The sequence below is a fragment of the Bubalus kerabau genome, chromosome 13, assembly GCF_029407905.1.
Source record: "Bubalus kerabau isolate K-KA32 ecotype Philippines breed swamp buffalo chromosome 13, PCC_UOA_SB_1v2, whole genome shotgun sequence".
NCBI lineage: Eukaryota > Metazoa > Chordata > Mammalia > Artiodactyla > Bovidae > Bubalus > Bubalus kerabau.
In genome coordinates this window covers 54,226,875-54,249,579 of record NC_073636.1, presented here as the reverse complement: position 1 = coordinate 54,249,579, position 22,705 = coordinate 54,226,875, and the positions used below count along the sequence as shown (strand labels likewise).

At 56.7% G+C, this 22,705-nt stretch overlaps 1 protein-coding gene and 1 long non-coding RNA gene across 2 annotated transcripts in view; one reads left to right on the top strand and one right to left on the bottom strand.

Annotated features, from left to right (window-relative positions):
• MYT1 (myelin transcription factor 1) overlaps positions 1-18,319 on the top strand; it is a 41,649-nt gene extending 23,330 nt beyond the window's left edge. The window contains exons 11-22 of the mRNA XM_055543168.1: positions 430-554; positions 1,053-1,322; positions 4,308-4,462; positions 5,378-5,440; positions 5,555-5,623; positions 9,744-9,806; positions 10,105-10,188; positions 13,697-13,918; positions 14,976-15,067; positions 15,625-15,728; positions 17,721-17,864; positions 18,179-18,319. Coding sequence (XP_055399143.1) covers positions 430-554; positions 1,053-1,322; positions 4,308-4,462; positions 5,378-5,440; positions 5,555-5,623; positions 9,744-9,806; positions 10,105-10,188; positions 13,697-13,918; positions 14,976-15,067; positions 15,625-15,728; positions 17,721-17,864; positions 18,179-18,319 — 1,532 coding nt within the window. The remainder of the gene's footprint in view (positions 1-429; positions 555-1,052; positions 1,323-4,307; positions 4,463-5,377; positions 5,441-5,554; positions 5,624-9,743; positions 9,807-10,104; positions 10,189-13,696; positions 13,919-14,975; positions 15,068-15,624; positions 15,729-17,720; positions 17,865-18,178) is intronic.
• LOC129625002 (uncharacterized) lies at positions 16,279-18,518 on the bottom strand. The gene is made up of 3 exons (XR_008701220.1): positions 18,431-18,518; positions 17,087-17,253; positions 16,279-16,749 (listed from the first exon to the last, which is right to left on the bottom strand). It is a non-coding gene; the product is annotated as an uncharacterized LOC129625002 (long non-coding RNA).
• Between the last annotated feature and the right edge of the window lie 4,187 nt (positions 18,519-22,705).

The following is a 22,705-nucleotide window of genomic DNA, read 5'->3' as shown; positions in this document are numbered from 1 at the left end:
ATATTGTGACAAAATTTGCCTACTTGAATGACACTGTAGACACTCTTCCTATTTACAGACTTTAGTCTTTCAATAAGCATTCACCAATAGATAACTTGTTTTGTTTGCAATATCAGGGAAGCTAGCCTGTCTTTGCCCTTTCTGCCCAAGTTATGGTCAAGACAGAAGTGGCCTTCTCAGTACGCGACCAGGATGGGGGCAGATTGGGGTATGCAAGCTCACAGCAGTGGGTGGGTGACCCAGCCCCGGGCCCACCTCCACGTAGCTGTGCTCAAAGCTCCCAGCCACCTAAAACTCCCCTGTGTGTCTTTTTGGCCGCCTCCCGTTCGCGTTGTATATCAGCCTGCTGTTGTTCCCTTTTTGCAGCCAAACCTTTCCCAAAGGCCTCTCCCCCCAGGCCCAGCCCCTGCACCTCATCCTCTTCTGCAGGCTTCGACTACGCCCACGACGCAGAGGCCGCGCACATGGCCGCCACTGCCATCCTGAACCTCTCCACGCGCTGCTGGGAGATGCCTGAGAACCTCAGCACGAAGCCACAGGACCTGCCCAGCAAGGTGGGCGAGGCCCCTGCTGGGAGCTCCTTCTGAGGCAGAGAAGGCGGGTGGGGTTTGCAGTCAGGACTATATGCAGCCTGCACAAAGCAGGCTCAGCAAACCCAGCATCTATGAGGGGAGTACCACTCTTTCCTTTTCTCCCTCCTGACCACTGACCCTGCTGGCCAAAGACATTGGATGGGTCTACCTCCCTGAGCACCACGCACTGTGCCTAAGGGCGCCAAGTGGCTGTACACACCTGTTCCCGCGTCTACCGGGATGCGGGCTTCCACTGGCTTCCACGTGTTCCTGTGCCCACACAGGTGGCCATGTGCAGGGGCTGGTTTTATGGGCTGGAGGCCTTGAGGCAGTGGGTAGAGTGAGTCCACTCAGTCAGCTTCAGGATACTTTCTTCTCAGAGGCTCCTCTCTTCTTTTTGGCCCTGTTCCCTTTGGAGGGAAAATAAGGCACCTGTGGGAAGGGATTGTGTCTAATCTAGATGTCGCCTTTGCAATGCAGGCCGTGGACATTGAGGTGGATGAGAACGGAACCCTGGACTTGAGCATGCACAAGCACCGCAGGCGGGAGAACACTTTCCCCAGCGGGAGCAGCAGCAGCAGCAGCCCTGGCGTGAAGTCACCTGAGGCCTGCCAGCGCCAGAGCAGTACCAGCGCCCCCAGCAGCTCCCTGACCTCACCCCCGTCTAGCCACGCCTCCCGCCAGGATGAGTGGGACCGGCCTCTGGACTACACCAAGCCCAGCCGCCCACGAGAGGAGGAGCCTGAGGAGGTGGGTGCTGTCCAGGTGGGAGGTCCAGAGCTGTTGGATGGTTGGAGGAGAAGGGGTTGAGCAGGTGCTGGCGGTCAGCTTGCCTTACCCAAGGGTTGGCATAAACACGCTGGAATCTCCAGGCAGAGGCTCTGTGGGTCCTACTGCTTTCCACACAGGGTTCTGCCTGCTCCGGGCAGCTAAGTCCACCTTCCTGGAGGTGTTTTCACCATTGGCTCAGTTTGTGGCCTTGTCCCCTCCAAAAGGGAGGTGGTCTTCTCACCTCTGGAGAATTAGTGGTCAGCGGCAGTGTGGCTCTCCAAGAGTGTGGAGAGGACAGGGGCGGTTCGGGGGATGATTTCGGGAATGGCCTCAAATTCCCTGGTTTCGTGGGCCTCCCACCAGCCTGCTGTCCAGATGAGGGACACCCTGAACTCTCGTGGCAGCCTCTCCTCACCATCCCCAGGACACTGCAGGCCCCTGGTTCCCTGGACAGAGGCAGGAGAAAACGCCTGGCCTCTGGCAGCCAGTGGTCTGAGTCCCAGAGCAGTACTGCCTGCTAAGGAGCGGCAAGCCAGGCCTCAGTGTTGACCCATCCATAGCCTGGGGGCTGGTGGAACATTCCCTTCCTGGTGACTCCACCCACTCGAGGTGGGGCTGACTGGGGGCTTCCAGAAAGCAGAACTCCTCTCTGAGGGTGCAACTCCAGGCGGACTCTGCATAGTGTGGACAGGCCTGAGGGGTCCCTCCCAGCCCTCCCCTGCCTGCCAGCCCCACTTCCAGGAGGGCAAAGGGGCCAGGTCCCTGCGTATGTGCTAAGTCGTGTCTGATTCTTTGTGAGCCCGTTGACTATAGCCCTCCAGGCTCCTCTGTCCATGGGATTCTCCAGGCAAGAATACTGGAGTGGGTTGCCAGTGCCCTTCTCTGGGGGATCTTCCTGACCCAGGGATTGAACCCGAGTCTTTTGCGTCTCCTGCATTGGCAGGGAGTTCTTTACCACTAGGGACACTGAAGCAGAACCAGGAAGCCTCTGGAATGGTTGTGTCTGGGCAGGGCCAGCCCGGTGGGGAGCAGGGCGGTGTGTGGGTGGAGCCAGCCCCTTGGCAGGCGGGGCTGGGGGCAGATCCCTGAGGAGGAGGAGCAGCGGTGGTGAGGATTCTACTGTGAGAACCCACCCCCTCTACAGTTTCATCTTCAGGGGTGGCCAGGTTCCTCCATCTACCGGCCTCACATGCACCCCTACTTTATAGAGGAGCCGCCTGGTCCAGGTCTAGGTCATCTGGCTCAGTCACATGGCAGCAACTCAATGTCAGGGCTCAGAAGAGGGATACTTCTCTCAGAGTGAGCCCCTGGGGTAGGGAGGCTGGCTGAGGGTCAGTGGGGGCTGGCAGGAGGGCTTCTCTCTGCTAGTGGGGCCAAGTCTGAGGCCCGGTGGGGCCCTTCTATTCCTGTTGGGGTCACCAGGCTATGTCCCCACATCCGCTGTCACCCTTGTTCAGTTCTGTGCCTGTGACTTGTCTCCCCTCCACCCCTCCAGTGGTCCTTCCCCTTTCCTTGGCCCCCAGCTAAGGCTGGTCTCTCTGGCCACTTCCCTCTGCCACCCGCCCGGCCCCGCCCCACCTTCCCATGCCCTCTGAGCATCCTCACCCCTTTCCAGGACAGTTGTGTCATCTGTAGGTGACCTGGGTCTCAGAGGTCCTGGGGAACCTGGCCACAGAAGCCTGCTGCGATGCTCCATCGTCAACCATCCACTTCCTGGCAGGAAGCCTCAGTTAACCCCCAGGCCCTTCCTTTCCTCCCCTGTGCCCTGGGCACGGGTGCCCCTGTTTTATTGGGTCACCCCCTGGATCAGGCCTTCCCAGTCCGTCTACTGTGGTCTGGACTCCCCGTTCAGACCCTCCTTCTAGCTCTGCCCAAGGCTCCTTGACCATCTTGCCCCAGCCTTTAGCATCACCTCCCACCCAACTCTGGCAGCAGTGCCCCCTCATGTCCCCAAACAGCCCTGGCCCCTATGTCTGTGGGCCTCTGGGATGTGCTTCATGCTCTGGAGCTGCCTCTGCCCCTGTGAGTCTGGGAGGCCCTTGTTTCTCCTGAAGGCTGGACTCAAGTTGAGGCTCTTCGTCCACACAGCTATGCCTTGTTCAGTATTAACAGTAGCAACAGCATCGCATGGTGCCACGGGCCTTTCTTCATCTCAGCCCCAGACATCCTGGGAGGGCCTGCTACTGTTTCCAGCTTAAAAGTGTGGCACCCAGGAGGTTGGACAATGTCCCTGGGACATACAGCAAGTCCTGAGACTTGAATCGTGATCCACCGCTGGGGCTAATGGTCTGTTACAGACTGACCTGTAGGGTACTGACCTTCCTGACTCTTGTGGACATCTTCCCTGCCCTGGATGGAGGGAATGTCCTTGTTCACCACCGCGTTCATAGTGCCCTGTTCTTGGGTGGCGACTGAACATTTCCAGACCCTGCATTTGAGGTCAAAGTGCTTATTAAAGTGCTGGTTGCAGTCAGGTCATTGTGCCGGCTGGGCCCACAGGGCCAGAAGGCCCTAAGGTCGCTGTGATTATTTCTGTCATACTTTGTACATTGTTCCACTCATCCTCATAGCATGTCAACAGACACACCCTCAGTGGTAACGGCCCCAAAGGAGCTGCACGCTGTGCACTCTGGTGTGCAGGAGGTGACCCAGGGCGGGTGGCCGGAGGTGACATACAGGCCAGAGGCCATTGAGGGTGTCAGAGCAGCTGCCCTGGGTGGCATCCGTGTCTCCCCGTTCCTGGGTCAGCTCAGGTGCAGCAGCTGAGGTGAGGGAGCACCCCAGCCCTTCTGGGGGCTGCTTCCTGCATCTTGGGAGTATGTCTTACTCCTGCATGCATAAGACAGGAGACTCCAGAAAACGCCTCTGTGGACCCTGTTCTGAAAGGCCCCTCTCCCTCAGCCCCGGGCTGGGCGCCCGGCCCCCGCCAGCTGGTTAAAACATCTCCCTGCTGGTCTTTTGCAGTCAGAGCCAGCAGCCCATTCTTTTGCTTCTTCTGAAGCAGATGACCAGGAAGTGTCGGAGGAGAATTTTGAGGAGCGGAAGTACCCCGGGGAGGTCACCCTGGCCAACTTTAAGCTGAAGTTTCTCTCCAAGGACATAAAGAAGGAGCTGCTCACGTAAGTCCCCACCTTGAACGACAGGACCCCCCAGGGGACCTCTATAGTCTGGAAAGGAGAACACCCTAGTGGGAGCCTGTGATGACCAGGCCGGCCCCTGCGCAGCCCTGTGCTGACTATCCTCCTGCCCTGGCCACCTTGGTGGGCAGAGGCTGAGCTGCCTCTACTAGGACCTTCCTGGGCCAGACAGCAGGGGAGGTTCCCCTCACCCCTGTACCATGCTGGCCTCTAACCTGCTCCTTCAGGGTGATAAAGAGTGAGGATGAGCCTTCATCTGGCCCACAGAGCAGACAAGGGCTGAGGGGGGTGGACACCTCCTGAGCCCCCACTGAGTGCCAGTACTCGGCGAGCTCTGCCTCAGAGTCGGTGCCCTCAGCCCTGGCAGCCAGAGCTAGTTTAACCAGACGCCACTGGAGGGGGGATAGCTCCTGGCTAACTGCCACTGAACACCATCTCCCCTAGGGGACAGTGAGAAGCCTGACACCTGCCCCGCAGGTGATCCAGCCCTCACCTCTGCTCAGAGTTTGTCCCTGGGATTCCTCTTCGTGCCCCCAACCCCACCAGCTTCCTCCTGCCCTGTAGCTGGCTCTGGCTGGGGCCTTGTCCTCGGGGAAGGCCCCGCCACATCACGAAGGCACCCCCCGCCCGCCTGTCCACAAGCGTGGACACGTGTGCGTGCACAGTGCGAGGGCTTCAGAGCATCTCGACTTTAAGTTGAGCTTCACTTTGGTTCCCTTTTCCTTCTTGAGCTGAGTGGTATGGGAGAAACTTGCAGTCATAGAGGCGGAAGCGAAGGGTCTGCTCCGAGACGGGTAGGGAGCAGGTGCCACCGCCCTCCCTGAGTGGACTCAGCCCCGGGGCGGGTCTGGCAGGGTGCCTCGCTGTCTGATCTGACGCTCTGTTTCCTTTGTCCAGCTGCCCCACCCCTGGCTGTGACGGCAGTGGCCACATCACTGGGAACTATGCCTCCCACCGCAGGTTCGTCCCCCGCTTGGGTCCGCCTGGCCTGGGTGCTGTGTGGTGGGTCTTCTCCCTCTGCTGCTCTGCTCCCCCTCTTTGGCTCATCCCAATATCCCATCTCTTCTCTTTCAGCCTCTCTGGTTGCCCTCTTGCTGACAAGAGCCTCAGAAACCTCATGGCTGCCCATTCTGCTGACCTCAAGTATGTCTGCCCTCCTGGCCTCCCATCTCTGGGGTGGCTTCCTTGCTCTGCTCACTCCTTTCATGAGGCTCCAGCCCAAATCAGCCTTCTCGAGGGCTCTGGCACCAGGCCGGCCCTAGCCAGAGGCGCAGGGCCGTGGGGCAGAGAGGCAGGGCCATGGACGGGCTGATTCTGCTTGGCTGGGATTCTCGCCACTCTGCCTGTCTCTCTCTGCTCTGAGCTCTGCTGTCTGCCTGTCCCCTTAGGCCCAGGACTGCTACGGGGTCCTGTGCTCCCCTCGGCCCTGCCAGCCTTTCTGAGGGCTGAGGGTCGGGAGGGCCAAAAGGACGTAGGACCTGCCTCTGGCTCCTGGTGGCCCGGCTCATTCTCTCCCTCTCCTGAGGACCCCTGATGGGCTGCTGTCTGGGCCTGCTTTACCCTGCTGTGGTGATCTGGGAGAAGTCCCGGACTGGCCATGGCTTGTAAGTCTCGTTGTGGCTTAGAGGGCTGCAGGCTGTGTAGCTCTTGCTAAGCGGACTGGATGCTGGTGATGGCCGAGAAACTCTGTGCTTGTCCCTCCTCCTGCACCCCTTCCAGCTGCTTCTGTCTTGGCCCCTGGTGCCCACCCCCGCCCACGCCTCACCTCTATGCTCGCCCCTCCTTTTTGCTGTGCCTGCTCTCTGCTTCTGCTCCTCCTGTCCCTGACACCCGGGCAGGGCAGCCCAGTGGCACCAGCCACTCTGACTGACAGTCTTGTTCAAGCGAGGAGCACGCACCCAGAGGTTTCCTGGCTCTCAGCGTCCTTCTGGGGCTGGATTTTTGGGGATTGTAATGGCCTTTGATTTCATGCCTTTAGTTGAGCTGTGACATCGTGGCTGGTGTGGCCCTGAGCCACATAATGCTGACCCTGTGCTCCTAGGCTGAACCGAGGTTGTGGAAGGAGGGCCCTCTCTTGGCCCCTCAGGTCACTCCCTCTCCAGGGGATTTCTCCCACTCTGGGCCTCTATGTTAGGGGTCTTCCTTCCAGGCCAGGTTTCACTGGCTCAGCCTGATCTGGGACTCTGGTGCCTTTAAGATGAGGAGCTATGGCCGCCGGAAGCTTTCACGGACCTGCACTGACTTAGATCGGGCAGGAAGCTCCAGGTCTGTCTGAGCAGAGGGTCCTGCCAGCCTCACTTCTGTGGCTCTGGGGAGCCTGTCTGGTCCTAGTAGCCAGGAGAAGCGTATCGTTACCTGTTTTACCAATGCGGTCTTCCAGTGCCACAGGTGAGGCTGGGCAGAGTTCATGACCAGAAGCATGTTTCCAGGAGTTTATCAGCTTTGACACTAGCATGTTCTGAGGCAGGTTCACACATGCACTCGCTGACCCCAAGTGTCCAACTCCGGAAATGCAATGAGACCCTCAGGCCTGTGGGCTTGGAATGCTCTTCCCCACCCTCCTCTTCCCTCTTTCCTTCCTCTCTTCTTCTGCCGTCTTTCTCACGATCCTTTCTCCTGTTTTCTTTTCCAGTTCAACTTACTTTTCTAACTGATCAGTTTTCTGTGATTTTCCAGCTTGAGGGTGGTGGAATTCTAGAAGGGACCGCATGCCCTCAGTAGCCCTTTACCTGCAGAGCAGTTGGTCAGGGTTCTTGGAACTGACACATGGACTTGGCCCTTGGTCTGGGTCCAGAAATGTGGCCAGTAGGGAGGGTCAGAGCCCTTCTGAGATGGACAGCCTGTGAAGAACTGTAACCCAAACTTGTTTGGAAGTTGGCGATGGAAAGTGTTCCTTGTACGAAAAAAATCACCCCCGACTCCCTCTGAAGTGTCCTCCTGTGGAGGCTACTCCTCCCCTGCTTCAGGTCACAGCGTGGATGTGGCCTGACTCCCCCATGTCCTTCTCTCCTTCCCCTGCCCAGTGGGCGTCTGGCACCTTGATCAGCTTTGTGGCAGTGTCGGGTGAAGGTAACCCATCCACAGAGGGGCAAAGGCACCCATGCCATGCCTCGCAAATGTCTTCTTTGGTGGCCCCCACCAACACTTGAGTGCAGTGACAATCTCAGACTAAGTGTTTTCTGTGTTTTGATCACATTCCAAGGGCATTTATTCTTCCCTTCCAAGTGTCCCATGTGGTCAGGATCTGGGGACTTGGGTGCCTCGGGCCACATGGGCTACTCCCTGTGTGGGGCTTATGAGCACAGCCACACACCCTGCTGGACTGTGATAGGGGAGCTCTGTGCAGGTTGGGGATACGGGACATGGATAGAGGCAGGGTGAGGTCTGGTGTGAGCCATGCTGCCTAGCTTCATCCTCTGGCCCAGACAACACACTCAGAAGAGATGGTGGCCGGCGCTGCCAGTGGCCAGTGCAGACACTTGCTTCTCCAGCCACATGACATCATCTTCGCTTGGACATGACTCTTAGGGAAAAGCCATGACATCAGGCTGGCAAGGAAGGTGGGGGGGATCCTGCCTTTCTGGAATGGGAGTGCCCCCATGTGTGTGTTCTTACCGAGTCTCTCCCCTGACCAAGACCCCCTCCCAGGCACTGCCAGAGGCTGCACGTTGCAAGGGTGTCACTCACAGACAAGCGTCTTGCTCACAGCCACAGAGGCTGGGGGCTGCTCTGAACCCACCACCCTGGCCACTGCCTACAGTGCTGAGCCCTGTGTTCTACAGCTGAGAAGGAGCAGGGAGAAGGACTGTCCTAGCAGAGGGTGTCACAGGGCCTGGGCCTCAGTGCAGAGGGCCGTGCAAAGGACTCCCTGGTCCTCACAGTGTAGTCCAGAGGACCTTCTTGAGCAGCTGGAGCCTGAGGACCTGAGGCCACATGGAGACGCAGAATGTCAGAGCAGGCGGTCCCGGCAGCTGGGGTTCATTTGAACGGGTGATGCTTACCTGGATGGAGGTGGTGGGTGATTTCCATTAAAACACAGAAGCCTCCTTGCCCGAGATGTGGGTTGAAATGTGACCACACATGACTGAGGTGGGGGACATCATAATCTTATTGGGGTCTAAGTCACCCCAAAGCCCGACAGGAGGGAGATTGAGCCTCCTGCCAACTGCCAGGCCAGGGAAGCCTCGATGGGTGGCCCTTGGGGCAGGGACAAAGAGGGTACCTCAAGAAAGCCTGAGGGGCTAGGAAGGAGGCTCCCGGGCATCTAGCCCCTCCATGTTGCCATGCTAGCCTAATGGGGGCGGCAGTGTCGGCCCGTGGACATCTGGGAGGAGGATGGAGAGGAGGGGCCTTGGACGTGCCAGAGCCTGGGTGTGAGGCAGCCTCCACTGATTGACAGGCCAACTTCAGTGTCCGTATCCTGCCCCAGCTGGCACTCTGCCCTGCCACCCTCTGGGGCTAGTTTTGTGCTGAAGAATGGCCTTGGCTCCACAGCTCTCTCTCTCTGTGAGGATGAAGCCAGAAATGGCAGATAAGCACCAGGGTCCTGCTGGGTCACACAGGATGGAACTGGGCCCTCACGAGGGACAAGGTGTGAGCGGCAGGCCCATCCTGGAGGAGGCATCCCGAGGACCACCTGCAGGGCTGGGAACCAGTGCTCTGATGCCAGCAGAAACCGATCCGTGTTTTGTCACTGGACAATCAGGGAAAAATAGCTCAAGCTGGTGTATTAAAGGGGATTTCTACCTTCGACATGATATATTCACCAAACATTTTGGACTTTTGCATTCTGTGCCTCCCCAGCTCCCTTCCACTGGTGCCAGCCACCTCTTGAAAACCCTGGGCACTTGCCAAGCGGGGGTGATGCCCCAACATTGCTAGGGCTGGGGGTGGTGCGTCTCATGCTCGGTACAGCTGTCTGTGAGCACAGGCAGTCCTTTTCCAGCAGCCTCAAGCAGGATGAGCCGGTCCTTGGTGCTGGGTTTGCATCCAGAGAGCACCCTTAAAGGCCCACAGGTGTTCTGGAGCCTTCTCATCCAGCCTGGTCCTTTGCAGGAGGCCAAGTTGGGAGCCCACCATCCTGCAGAGGAATGTGCTGTCTCCCCTGGTCCTCCTGGTTCCCCCAGAGAGACTGGGTGCCAAGTTCTGAGGCCTGGAGGTCATGACTATGTGAGACCTCAGTGGTGGGGCTGTCGAGGGCCACGTATGGTCTGCGGCCGAGTGAGTTCTGCAGCCCTGGTCTCAGCTACGCTGTCCTCCACAGGTGCCCCACGCCCGGCTGCGATGGCTCAGGCCACATAACAGGGAACTACGCGTCGCACCGGAGGTGAGCCTGCCCCAGTGCTCTGGGCACCGGGCCAGCAGAGTGGGGGGTCTCCTCAGGCTGATGAGGTTCAAGGCTCCAAGTGACACATTAATGCCACTGCACCCCAGCCTGTTTCTTCCCTCAAGTCTGAATTGTCGATGTTCTCAGAGCTGATCAGGATACCCTCTGGCCAGAGCTGGGGGCCGCTTCCTGGACATGGCCTTGCTGCCCACAGAACCTGAGGGGTGGAGGGAGGCAGGTGGGTTGAGAAGTTGCTGTCCTTAAACCACTGTGACATTTTTTCCTCTTGTAAAACCAGCTTGTCAGGCTGCCCTCGTGCCAAGAAAAGTGGAGCCAAGGCCACACCTGCGAAGGACGACAAGGAAGACCCTGAGCTGATGAAGTGAGTGGGGGTCCTGCTGGCAGCCTGGCTGCTGTGCAGACTTGGGGTTTCCCTGTATTTTATAATTTTAAAAGCTCCTTCTAGACTCTATTTGCTTTAATACAGCTGTGACAATGCCCATTTTTACGGATGTGCTCAGGCCATGCACAGGGACACCCTTGCAGGTGGGAGCTGTATGCGTTATGTGGAGGATACCTGCGTGCATGGGCTCCTGTCTGGACTTCTCAGGTCTGTGGTGTTTGATGGGACGAGAGAGGCAGAGTGCCCTGCCGCCCGTGCACCCAGGGCATCTGGGCCTGGGCCTCAGGGCATGGGCCACCCCGGGCACTCACGGGCACTACAGCCTGCATGGCTTCTGGTCTGGTGGGAGGGGTCAGTGTAGGAGTCAAGGAGGAAAGGGTGGTTAGAAAGACAGGGAGCCTTTGAATTGTGTGCATCTGTGTGTCCCCACGCCTTTGCAGGGAGCTGATGAGCGGTGGGGGGGCCTGGGAGGATCACTCTGAACTGGGAGTCGATGGTCCTCTTGGGAGGAGAGAGACACCTTGAGCCTTAAGTGGACAGTGTCTCTGACCTCTACTGACCTTCTCCCTGGGGGTTGCTGCCCTGTCATGAACCCTGACCCGGACTTACCTGGTGGGGCTGGTATCACGGCAAACTTGTCCTTCCAGGAGGGACCCTGCCCCTCAAGCTCCCCACGTGCAGGTGCCACAGATGCAAGCAGGGTGACCCACCACCCAATTTGCCCAGGACTCTCAGAGCTGCCATTGGGTAGAGCAGGCAGGTGAGGACTGGAAGAGAATGACTCTGGCTGCCTGGTGCCCAGGGACTCAAGTAGCTTGGCTGGGCAGGTCCACGGGAAGCAGGTCTGCCATGACAGCTGGCTCTCACCTCTGCAGAGGGGCTCGACCTGGCCGGAGTTGTGCTGGCTTCTCCAGGGAGATCAGCCCAGCTGTGGCCCAAACATCTGCTTGGCCACAGAGAAGGGGCCAAATTGACCAGTGTTATGCCCTTCAAGGAGGACAGCCCCACCAGCTGTTTGCTGTAATAAGGCAGACTTGTTTATTTAATTTATACAGTAAAACTGTAATGAATACTAAATCAAAAATGCAAAATACTGGTTGTTGGTATTGTGAATGCTGCCTACCAAATGAGAGGGTGGATAAAGAATATTTTTTTCTTCCTAGAATCTGGGAATTTTCCTGTGATCATATAAATGCATTGCTGTTATGGATTTAGCAGGGATCCTGCTGGTGTGATAAGTGAATTGTGCTGCATTTGCAAAGGATTAAAATCAAGATCAGCATTTTTCACATTAACTGGCAAAAATGGTTTTCCTCTTCCTGATGTGCTGTCAACTTTCCTTTTTAAAAAAAAAAACTCGAGAATTTGCAGCCAAGTGGAGAATGTGACTTCTAGAAATAGTTCAGCATTTATAGGATGGATGAAGTTTCTAATGGCTCCATGGCAAGGTGAAGAGGCCACCCATGTAGCGCCTCTGTTTTATAGGACCTCCTCCCTAGCCATAAACTTTACCCATATTTATAATTGATGAGCGTCTTTACACAAGTGCAGACGGCAGCAGAAACTTTAATCAGTGCTCCAGTTCCTACTGCTTGAAGTGACGTGGCTGGCAGGCACTGGCTGTGATGTGTAGGGGCTGGTGGAGGCAGGGTCCCTTTTATGACATCTTGTGTCTGCAGCTTTTGAGATTAAGTCGGGTCAGTGCTTTGTGGTAAATCCCTTTGGCCACAAGTAGATAACTGACCATTAAAGTCTATGGAGGTTGCGATGTGGAGGTTGGGAGCTGCATGTCCATCACCTTGGAGAGGCCCCACTGTCCCCAGCTGCACTGGCACTTGACCAAAGAGCTGTTCCTCTGACCAGGGGTCCCCTGGGTGGGCTACACGACTTAACGAGAGGTCACCTGACACTGAAGATTTGGACCCAGGGTGTGGAGGGAGAGACCAGCAGTGTTACTGCAGCCGTGTCATGAGTGTACTTCCTGGGGGCGCCTGCGGCCCCTCCTGAGATAAAAGCCAGGGTTCTGCAAAGAGAGTGGGAAAGCAGAGCCTGGGTTCATCTGTGTAGTGACTTGAAGAGGCGCCTCTCACTTGGCTTTTTGATCCTGTGACATCAGCCTCACAGGCGCCTCAGAGGGGCCCAGCCCAGGAGTCCTCTGGAACCGCACAGTTGGGAGGTGTCCAAGTGTGGGGGGTGGACATAGAATGGAACCTCCCCAAGCCCCCTGCAGGGGCCCCTGCTAGTGACTCTGTTCTGGACTGGGGCTCCGGTGGTCTTGGACCAGCTTATTGGACAGCCCTCATGTCTGGGCCCATGTGGCTGGGCTAGATAAGAAGAGCCAAGAGAGGGGACAGGTGAGGATGGTCCCAGCCGAGGAGGCCACTTCTGAGACTGAAAGGTTGCTGCTGCCAGCCATGAATGACGCCGGGATTCTTGGCTTCCAGAGGAGAGGAATTCGATCAGTGGCCAGAGACGAGGCTTGATCACTCGGAGCTTTTGTGTAGCAGAGTTTTATTAAAGTATAAAATGGATAGAGAAAGTGGCTGACACAGACATCAAAGGGGACAGAAAGAGTGCCCCCTTGCTAGTTTTTAGTAAGGCATTGTATACCTGTTGGCAAGCTGCTAATCAGATAAAAGAAATGCCTCAAGACTGAGAGTTGCACCAGGGCCTCTCCCACAACATGCATTTTGAGATAGAATGGCACAAGGGGAGTCATCTCTGGCCATAAAACAATTGACATGAATCTTGAAGAAAAGCAGATTTCCAAGCAAATACATAATTTAATTAACATAGCTTAAGAAAACATTTCCATAAGAAAAACACATTGGTTAGCTCAAGGTTTGAGATAAAGTTCAGTTCAGGTGGAACCAGGTGTTGCCACGACAACACAGGATTAGAAGAGAAAAGAGAAGAAAAAACATCTGCCACTTGAAGTTTATTTCCTCCTGCTGCTTGGGGACCTCTAGCCTTCCTACCCAGGCTGTTAACCCTCTCAAGATGAGGGCAGAGTGTGGGGGTCACCAGGCAGTGCACCACCCCCTGCCTTGCCACCTCTGGGGGCTTCCTGCCTCTGACTTGTCTGTATCCCAGGGACCTCTCTGTGAACTGGGTCCTCTCTGACTTTCGGGTCTGCGGCTGTAGAAAGCGTTGACAAGGGCTGGTGCTCAGAGCAAGCTCCCAGCAAGTGGTCTCTGGGGTGATACAGAGTGATGCTGGCACCAAGGTCTAGGTGTGGACCAGGAGGCCACCAAGAGTCAGCTCCAGGCCCCCCGGGGTCACTGCTGCTGAGGGACAGGGAGAGAAGGTGGCTGCTGGCCCCCAGGCCACACAGGGGATGTGAGGCTGAGGCTGAAGAGGGAGTGCAAGCCCTCTGCTAGTTTGTCCAGGGGACCCCAGCATGTCTCAGGGTCTGGCTTGGCGGGGTCTCTGGGCTCCTCTTCCAGCTCCAGCACCCAGTGTTCACCTCTGACCTCTCTGTGCCCAGGTGCCCGGTTCCAGGCTGTGTGGGGCTTGGTCACATCAGCGGCAAGTATGCCTCTCACAGAAGCGCGTCGGGCTGCCCACTGGCAGCTCGGAGGCAGAAAGAGGGTTCCCTCAATGGCTCGTCTTTCTCCTGGAAGTCCCTGAAGAATGAGGGGCCCGCCTGCCCCACCCCGGGCTGCGACGGCTCCGGTCACGCCAATGGGAGCTTCCTCACCCACCGCAGGTGATTGTCCCCACCCCCACCCTTCTGTCACCCAGGACAGACCCCAGCTGTGGGACTGTGGCCAGGCTCCCAGGGATGTGCCAGACCAGGGCGCAGGTGAGAACAGTAGTTTCTTGAGGAAAAAGACCCAAATTGATAGCCACCTGGGGGAAGCCATGGAAACCTGCTGGGACCACGTGACGGCCTGTGTGACGTGTCACCCAGGTGTCTACTGTCCTAAGACCCCTTTATACATCCCATGGAGTCCCTCTGGCAAGAGAGAGCGGAGCCCCCCTGTGTCTGTGACACACTTTCTTAAACAGGCTGAGGCTTTTCCTGAAAAGCAGCACAGCTCACGCCCTGTCCCTCCTACTGGGGTTTTGTCTTTGAACTTGGCACCCAGGCCTTTCCTTGCTCTACAAGGGACCCCTCCATGCCTGGGCAGTGGGCCTGGGCAGCACTGGCCAGCTCTGACCTGCCCTGATACTGCCCCTGGTGCTGAGGGTCTTGCCCCACCAGCCCTTTTCCTCTCTGTGCTGGGAAGCCACACGAGTCACTGCTTGGTCCTGTCAGAAACCTTTTTTCTATGTTATTTTTTTGTCCTCACCTCTCCACCTTTAAGATTAATTAACTCATTCATTCCACAAGCCGTTGCTAAAAGCACATCAAATATCAGTCTCTGGAGAACAAGATGACAACCAGCTCTCCTGGAGCTGAGTGGTCAGGGCAGGTGCAGAGACAGACTGCATACCAACAAATATGTTATTAGTTTGGTGAAGAACACTGTGGGGAAGATAGAGCAGGCAGGGGTGAGGAGGTCTTTTCTGAGAGGTGGTGCTTGCCCTGAGCCTCTGGGGACAAACCTTCAGAGCAGGGGCCTGAGCTGGGAATGGCCCGTGCTGTTGGAGGAGTGAGGAAGTGGGGGGCCGGGAGCCAGGACCGGGACACCAGGGATGAGTGGCAACGCTCCAGACAGGATAGTCCTCCAACAGCCCAGCTCCCACTGGGACCTGTGACCTTAGACTGGCTTGTGAGGCATGACCTTGGATTGGTCTTCATGCATGACCTTTGCTTCCAGCTTGTCTGGCTGTCCCAGAGCGACCTTTGCAGGAAAGAAGGGAAAGCTCTCAGGGGATGAGGTTCTTGGCACGAAATTCAAGACGAGTGATGGTGAGGCTGCCCCCTGTAACCCCTGCATGTGGTCTTGGGACCTAAGTGGGCGGGTGGTTTAGGCAAGAGATGGGTCGGGAGGCAAAGCCCCTCCTGGAGTGAGTCGTGGTGGAGACAGAACCCTTGAGCTGAGCTTCCAGGGCCCCTCACCTCGGCTCAGAACCTCTGGCTGCCCTGTGCCCAGCATGGCCATCATAGCTTTAGCCTGGGGCTTGGTGAGCCCTATTGGCAGCACCAGAAGCCGTGTTCTCAGGGTGTGTGGACCTGTGTTCTCAGGCTTCGTGAGAGGGAAGCGGAGGAAACCAGCACCATCTGGAAAAGCTTCCATTTTTAACTTAGCAATTAACGCTTGCCCAGAAGGTATCTGTTTTCCCACCAAGACCAGGGCCTGGAGGCACACAGCTGACACGTGGCCACTTTCCCAGTCTGAGATGTGGGCCACAAGTCACTGGGGCTTCTACTCCGAAAGGGCTCCCCAGGCCCATCTAGAAAGCAGGCCTTGACTGACCCCCTCCCCCCATTGTGAGAGCCACAACTGAGGTTTCTCTCTGGGGTAGTGCTGGACAACGACGAGGAGATCAAGCAGCTGAACCAGGAGATTCGAGACCTAAACGAGTCCAACTCTGAGATGGAGGCTGCCATGCTGCAGCTGCAGTCCCAGGTGGGTGGTGCTGCCCTGCCCTGCCCCCACCGGCCCTAAAACCCAGGATGTCCTTCCTGTCCAGCCCTTTCTCTTCTGGGGTGGGGGTGGGGGTAGGTGGGGGCCCAGCCCCTCATCAAGGTTCTGCTCAGCACGCGCTCGGCCCATCAGGAGTCCTGAGGTGCTGGTAGCCACCATCCTGTTGGTTAGTAGGAGCAGAACCGCAGCGTTCCAATCAAAACCTGACTGGAGCTGGGTTCCAGCCCAGCAGGGCCATACACCAGCTAAATGACCTGGTGGACCTCTTATTCCGAGTATGCCTTGACGTCCTCCCAGGCAGATGAGGACAATAGGAGAGTCTGCCCTATTCGGTTGTCGTGAGATGAATGCATTTCAAGGAAAGCAATTCGCACAGGGTCTGACCCAGAAGAACTGCTGTGCTGAGGGACAGGGTTACAGATTGCCTTGAGTCTGTGTCCTATCCCTGAGTTCCCCAAAATGAACACACACACACAAAAAAACAAAAACATCAAACCAAAAAACAGTGAAATTCTTATTTTGAAAAGAACATGCCCTTCCTTGGCTGCTGAGTGGGGTCTGGAACAGAGATAGGGGCACAGAGGAGCAGTCATGCATGGCCATGTCCCCAAGGACAAGGAGGTGACCTGGCCCTATGGGGTTGGAGGGCGGAGGGGACTGGGAAAGTGTGAGATGCTGGAGTCCTTGTGTCTTCTGTGGCCCCTCCTTTCTCTGGCAGACGGGCTTTTATGCCGACCTCCTCTTACCCAGAAGCCGGTGTAAAAATAGCACCAGCTGATGAGGATCAGCAGGGATTTCTGTCCTGCCGTGCAGCGTCCCTCCAGTTCAGAGGCAGTGGAAGTGGCGAGGGGGTACAGGGGCCATCTCTGGGCACCAAGACGCCCTTCTGGGTGGCTTTCCCCGCATTCTTCCCTGCTGTTTTCCTTCTCGAAGTCCAAGGCATCTCCCAGTATCAGCACCCTTGGAAAGCACCTCTGGTTTCTCTTTACTGGCCAGCATCCACCTACTTATAGAGAGATTATTCACTGAGTCCTTTTGGAAGGACTCAGAGTCCCCTTTCCCCTCCAGGGAGTTTTGCATTATGTGCCCTGCTGGAGAGCTCGGGCAGGGGAAGGCAGGCTCAGGACCTCTGCTCAAACCTTTTAAAGCCAAAGGCTTGTCACTGTGTAGGGAGAATGTGATGCTCCTCCCCAGCCCCTCCTAAAAGGGCTCCTGCACCCCAGGGATGGCCTGAGGCGCCGTCCACACTGATGAGCTTGCCTCTGCCCTGAGTGAGGCTGGGGGCTGCCCTCCCAAGCATGTCTGCTCCAGGCCAGGCCCGGGGTGTGCTTCTTGCCCACCTTGCCCACAGGGCTCTGACACTCTGAGACTCATGTGGTGCCTGCAGCACCCAAAGCAGGTGAGACTGCCCATGGCCATCAGCCCAGTGGAGTTGTCCTCTGTCCTCTGCTGTTGCATGTGGAAGCCTTGGAGCCCCTGGAGAACTCTCGGACTCCCTCCTGGTGCCCTGTTGGGTCCAGAGAAGACATGTTTGTGCTGGAAACCCCAGGATGGTCGTTGATGTGCTGGTCCACTCAGCTGAGAGTGGCAGTGGTCTGCTCTGCTGCCTTCATGGTTTTGATGAGGCACTTGGTTGGTCTTTCTGGTGGGGATGTTCCACCAGGTGGGAGCAGTGTTTCCACCACAGAGGAAGAGCAGGAAGCCAGTGGTGGGCTGGGACATGAACCCAGTGTCTTCTTCTGTGCTCCTCTCTGCCCCACAGGACAGCTGGGCTCAGAAAGCCATGGCCCCCAGCCCCTAGCTCAGGTCATCGTGTCCCCCCCTCCACCCAGGGACCAGGGCACTGCGAACCCTCACTGTGGCAGGGCTCCTGCCTCTTTGCCCTCTCCTGGAGGGACATGAGACGGCCCAGCGGGCATGCCCGGCCTGCTCCCCGGAGGACACTCCAGGCAGCAGCTCCCGTCTGTCTGGCAGATCTCGTCCATGGAGAAAAGCCTGAAGAACATCGAGGAGGAGAACAAACTCATCGAGGAGCAGAACGAAGCCCTGTTTCTGGAGCTGTCGGGCCTGAGCCAGGCCCTCATCCAAAGTCTTGCCAACATCCGCCTTCCGCACATGGTAAGCAGTTAGCAGCCCTGTGGCCTCCCCAGCTGAGTTGGCACCTGTATCCTGGGGCTTCGGGGAGGGCAGGCACCCCTCTGCTTCTGGAAGGGCCCCACCCCGGGCAGATTGCTGCCCACGGCGGCTGTCGCATCCTGGGTAGCCTGTGCCATGGTGGTCTCAGCCCGAGTGCTGCCTGTGGTGGGTCTGTGCGCTCATCTCTGGCGGCGTGGGCTTCCTGGGTCTGAGGCTCCCTCATCCACTCCCATTGCTTCTGGAAACCCTGGGGCCCCTGCATGGATGGGCCTTGCTAAACCAGTTGTGTTCTCCAGGAGCCGATATGTGAGCAGAATTTTGACGCCTATGTCAGCACCCTCACCGACATGTACTCCAACCAGGAGTGCTACCAGAACCCAGAGAACAAGGACCTCCTCGAGAGCATCAAGCAGGCCGTGAGGGGCATCCAGGTCTAGGCCTCCTTGTGTGAGGAGCCACCATGCTGACTCGGGGCGCCCAGGGCACCCCGACTCACCTCTATCTTTTACCTCCCTAGCCCTGCCCTCCCAGTGGAGATTCCCACTCACAGCGACTTCTCGTTGGCAGCCCAGGGCGGCCTCGGCGAGGGGGTGGGAGTGTTTAGCCGGAGGAGTGCCTGGAAATCCTCGTCTCCCTCGATGTGACTCACGCGCCGGGCCAGAGGCCTTGACCTCTCAATGTGAGTGCGGGGCGTGAAGTATTACAAAGTGATTTATTTTTGCTTCTGAAAGCTCGAAGTCTCCAATGGAAACTCACGGACAAGGTTCTCAGGGAAGTTTTGGAGCTGCAACCACAGTATTCCTTTGTCTGTCAAGGCCGAGAGGGCAGCCTGGCCGGGCGGGTGGTGCGTGTGACGAGTCAGCCTGGAGTGGCCAGTGCGCCCACGCGGTGAGGCCGCTGTGACAAGTGTGTTTCCTGTTGTCCTTTAATTCACTTTTATGTTAAGCGTGGAAGAGAGCAGCGTTCCAGAGGGTAGGTTAGGAACAGGCCTGGAGGAAGCTGGCCCGGGAACCCCTGAAGACAGCGCTGGTTCCACAGGGAAGCACCTCTGGTGGAGCCCGCAGACCCTGTGCTCAGGGTCAGGCTCCCTCAAGGCTGCAGCCTTTAGACCCAGGTCGGGGTCAAGGTCAGGACCTCTGGCTGTCTGTGTGCCCACCTGGCCTGTGACCCACCACTGCCTGTCACCGGGTCATGGCTGAGCTTTACCGAGGTGGGGGAAGTGACAGCAAGGTCAGGCGATAAATTCCTGACTGGAGACCACCAAGGTGTCACTTCTTTTTAGATCCATTTGAGATTCAAAAGAAGATAAATTTTGATTTAATGTGTTAAAAACACAATGTTCCTAACATGTAAATAGAGTCCAAGCCAACTGTGACTGCGATTCCAAGTTAGTATTTAAAAGTAGAGAAATTGCACTTCCTGGAAGAAATGAGAAAGTAGTTAGTTTAATTATTCTGTAAATTATTTAATTTTGTCAAAATGTAAGTATTTATATTCACAACCTCTTATGTTAATGTTGGCTATTTATTTAACATTTTTATTTATTAATTTTATACTATTTAACCCAGACCCCACACCAGGACATATGAGAGGGAAGTAAATGAAATCAAAGCAAACTTAACTATTTGACTATGAGAAGGGCCACAAAAAATCTTGCTGTAACCTCCAGTTATGATTTTGATGCAACTGAGTTATTTTTTATATATTTTGTTATTTATTCTTTTAATAATGGAGTTTTTAAAAAGTATTTTGTAACAGGAATTTTGATAATTTGGGGATATTTCCCCTTTGGTCCAATGGCAAGAAAGACTGTTTGGTTCTCTTCATCCCTTTGGCTCCTTTTGTTTCAGGCACGGACGACAGCAAATGGCATTCTGTGCTTATTGTTTATTTAAGTGTAGTGCAGCTGTGTGCTCTGGCGTGTCTCTTGTGTTGCGTCTGTGTGCCGGTTCTTGATGGCTGAGTCCTATCGCTGTGAGGGGCGCTGGCTGCAGGCCGCCCTGAGCAGCTCCCGCTCTAGGCTCCTGTCCTCTGACAGCTCTGATACTGTGATCCTCCTTCCTCAGGAAACGCTGACCCCACAGCACAGCACTTCTCAGTGTGTTTGCAGGGTGATTTCCTAATAAAAGTCCACTCTGACTGTGAGTGGGAGCCGTGTCTGTGGTGGGGACGCCGACACTGTCCGGGAGCTCTGGGGGTCACCTTCCTGGAGAGAGGGCGGTGGGTGGGTCCTCCGCCATGCACACGCGGGAGCCACGTTTCCTTTGCGGAACCGCCCTCCCTGGAGGTCTGAGTCACAGACCGCGCGTGTGTGAATCACGGTTTTCTCTTAGGGTCAGAAGAAGTCTTCCTGCTGGCGTTGTTGGCCTGGGGGGTGTGAAATGAGGGCTGCCCTAGACCACCTCTCCTGGCTTCAGGAGGAAGCCGTGTGCAGGGGAGCGTTTGGACATCCCGGAGGCAGGCAGAGTTGACAGGAGGGGAGAGACAAGTGGAAGTGGGAGGGGGAGGCAGAGAGACCTCTCTGGTGGCCTTTTCAGAGCTCCTGCATTCAGCCCTATGTTGCGGCGGCTATGACTGCAGAGGCTCCTCACTGCTTTATACTTCTGTGTCAGCTGTGGCTCTCCCAGGTGAGACTCGGGTTTGGGGCTGCTAGTCAACATTCACTCTGAACTGTCAACATGCTTTGACCTCCCTGGGCATCTAGCTCTTGAGGGCAACCTGGAGCTCCCCACCTGACCTGTGAATAAAGGGAGACTTTTAGGAATTCTGGGCCTTACTCCCAAGCCCTGTCCAAGTCGGATGGTTGAGGATCTGGAGGGCTCCAGCTGCAGGGTGTGGAGACCAGAGAAGGTGGCAGCATGGAGGGGAGTGTGAAACCTGTGCAGCCTCGAGGAGGGGCTCCTGGAGGGCACGGAGGATTGGTGGTCCAGGTCGTACCCATCCATGTCAGCACCCATCCGTGGGTGCTGGGGTGACAGCATTCTGGGGCCATGAAAGTTGGCTGCCTGATGGCAGGTGACGAGCAGAGGCCAGGACTGTGGAGGAATGGGCGGATGGCCACGTCCATCCTGCATCATCCTGCTCCCACCCTCTCCCAGGGCTCCGCCTGCTCCCTGCCAAGTGTCTAGCCGGCTGCTTAGCCTCCTCACTCTGAAATGTTGCACTTCAGGGGACCCACCTCCCTGCCCCCAACCCTGCACCAGTTTAGCCAGAAGCTCTCCCCAGCGCCACGGGGCGTGGCCTCAGCGCGTGCTTCCGAGGCCTCCAGCACCTGAGAAGCACTGATGCCTGTGGAGGCGGCAGTGTGTGGGCACAGGTGTGCTTGCCATGCTGGCCCCCAGCCAGCTTCATCGTGGGGTGCTCTGTCGGTGGGCTCTGCGAAGCCTGATTGGTCTGAAGACCCAGGAAGACAGCATGACTGGGAAGAGGGCCCCGGAGGTCAGCCTCCAGAGCAGGTGAGTGTACATATGTAGGGGGACCAAGGGGCTGTGGGGGGTGGGGACAGGGCTGGAGCAGGACTCTCTCCACTAGCCGCATCTCAGCAAAGACTTCTGTGCATAGTTGGGGACAGGTGGGCCATGGTGAGAGGGCAGCCGGGGAGAGATCAGTTCCAAACCAGCCCGGGATGGGCCCTGGGCCTGGGCTCCAGCCAGGATGGACTCAACTTTGCCCTTCAGGGCTGCTCTGGGCCACGGCTGGCTGGGTGCACCAAGGGTGTGCCCCTGGAACGTGGGTGGCACCCCCTGCTGTGGGATCCTGGAAGACCTCTCAGAGAAGCTGTGTGTGGGATGTGGCTGGTGGGTCGGAGGAAGGGCTTGCTGGAGAGGGAGCATTGAGCACCTTGAGCGTGGATGTTGGTGCGTAGGACCCTGATATTGAAGACCTATGGCACAGAGGGGCTGCTTGGTCCTGTAAGACCTGTAGCTTTTCCCAACTCTGTTTCAGTTGCCAGAGTTCTGGGATGTACTAGGGAGCCTGGTCTCGGGGTTCTGGGTCCTCAATATCTTTCCTTTGGAAGCTCTCGGCTTCTATCCAGCATGATGTCCTGGGCTTCTGAGGGTTTGTCCACTGTGGGGTCAGCAGGCTGAGCTTGAATGGGGCTCTGCCTTCACCCACTGGTGTCTGTGCCTGATGCTGTGGGCAGAGGGACCACAGTAGCCCCCCTGGCTTCAAGCAGAGGCAGCATTACCATGATGCTAGGAGGTTGTATAGTTCTGCAGTCTGATGATGACATTAGCTGTTCACCCCCCAAAAGCTGCTTCCACCTCTTGCTTGAAGGGTCTACCTCCAGAGTTGGAGGAGGGTCTTGGTGTCATTGGCATATGCTGCTCAGGACTTATTTTTGGTATGGGGACCTCATCCATAGCCAGACCTCCTCTCCCAGCCTGCAGCCCTTTCTTTTACATTTTCCAGAGAGTACAACTCAAGGCTTTATCCGGAGGGAGGGGAACATTCCCCAGAGCCAGTCATCTTTGTTACAGGCCCCCTCTTCCTTCTTCAGTATCACCTGAATCTGCCAGTTCTGGCTTCCTGAGGAGTGGACTGGCTCGGTCCTGAACTTCCCACACTCTGGCTATAATCCAGCCTTTGGGTCTAGAAGTCATTCGCTACACATTTGTGTGTTTCAGCTTCTAAATCACATTGTTGTCCCCTCTTCCATCTTCCCATTCCTGCCAGTTTATACCTTAAAAGTTGTCAGTTTAGCCAGGTCTTGAGAGGGTGCCAAGGTAGATAGGTGAGTCTACCTGCCCTCCTTACCTGGACCCACAGGTGGAGAACACCTGGCTGTGTGTGGAGGCTGCCTGATTGCAGGAGCGACTTTC